We start from the raw sequence: 1,311 nt of genomic DNA on the forward strand, positions 1-1,311 counted from the left end.
TAGTTAGGGAGTAAACTCCTGAGCTCAGCTGAGGGAAACAAACGTATATTTTAGTTGTGATTTAATCATTGTGAACTGCTTTTACTAGCGTTGTTTATATGTGGAAACTCTAGTGAATAGCACTAGTTTTATGCAAGGTATTATGCAGCTGAGAGAGGCAACTTGGAGATTATGAAGCTTCTACTGGAGAATGATGCTGACCCGAATCGATCAGAGTGAGTTGAGGAAATGATGGTATGGTTATTCTTCAATAGGCCGACAACTTTCACTGCACTTTATGCTGCTATTAATAAGGGCCAGAACGAGGCGGTTAAACTCCTTTTGGAGTGGCAAGCAGATCCTAATCAAGTTGTGGGAAATGTTGATCCTGCTAAGAGATGTTTTGGTAGGGGGTATTTGAGGAATATATATACTCGTTTTCTTCAACTGAGTTTAGGAGTTTGGATAAAAATGAGAATTTTGCAAAATTTTCGCACAATTTTATTATACTGTCACCAACACTGCAACGTTTCCTCTCTAATTATAGGAGTTTATATACGAATTCGGGTAGAAGTGTACAGAAACCAATACAAATTTTCTCAAAGTTTTCGTATTATCACTAACACATGTAGTTGACCATGTGCTTAGTTTCCCACACTGCCAGAAACACGGAGTCTTCATATCACTGTTATGAGGCTAATCGTTTAAGTCCATATTTAATTAGGAACATCCCCGTTGGCCGCCGCTATCAAAAAGGGATCTTCTGAGCTGGTTGATGTATTGTTGGATACGAGAAGGGTGGCTATAAGTAGGTACTCGGTGAGTGTTTTATCTCTACAGTGCGAAGCAAACAGTTATGCATATGTAGATTTTCGAGATGGCTTTCTTTCAATTCGAGAGTAATACGAATATAGACTACGGAACGCTTCTAAAACGTTGGTGTCAATCGATTCACACTGTTATCATGTTGATATTACTCAAAGTTGACTTTCGAAAAGTGAAAATATTGCTTCGCATAATAACGGTTTGGTTGTTGTTCACACTGTACGTTGGCTTCATCTCAGCTGCCGAAGAGTTCAAGGCGGCCTTTGATAAAAAGTCGAAGCCCTTCGTCAAGCGATTGATGAAAGCGCTATCACCGGATTTCCCGGAAAGATATCAGGTGTGTAAAATCTTCGCTGTGCGCCCATTGGAATGGGGATTGCCTTCGGTGTTAGACTATGTGGGAACTCCGCAGCTCTAATGGAGAGTCGTTGATTCAGTATTTTGCCAGGAAAGGAGATGTAAAGATTCTCGAGATGGCTAAGGGGTGAGTGAAGAGTGTGTGGGGGA

General features: G+C 40.7%; 1 protein-coding gene across 1 annotated transcript in view; it reads left to right on the top strand.

Annotated features, from left to right (window-relative positions):
- Pmar_PMAR010401 (voltage and ligand gated potassium channel, putative) overlaps nt 1-1,292 on the top strand; it is a gene marked incomplete at both ends in the record, with an annotated part of 2,141 nt that extends 849 nt beyond the window's left edge. The window contains 5 exons of the mRNA XM_002766730.1: nt 138-215; nt 255-385; nt 704-787; nt 1,044-1,141; nt 1,197-1,292. Of these exons, the coding sequence (XP_002766776.1) occupies nt 138-215; nt 255-385; nt 704-787; nt 1,044-1,141; nt 1,197-1,292 (487 nt within the window). The remainder of the gene's footprint in view (nt 1-137; nt 216-254; nt 386-703; nt 788-1,043; nt 1,142-1,196) is intronic.
- Between the last annotated feature and the right edge of the window lie 19 nt (nt 1,293-1,311).

Source organism: Perkinsus marinus, assembly GCF_000006405.1.
Source record: "Perkinsus marinus ATCC 50983 genomic scaffold scf_1104296972056, whole genome shotgun sequence".
Taxonomy (NCBI): domain Eukaryota; phylum Perkinsozoa; order Perkinsida; family Perkinsidae; genus Perkinsus; species Perkinsus marinus.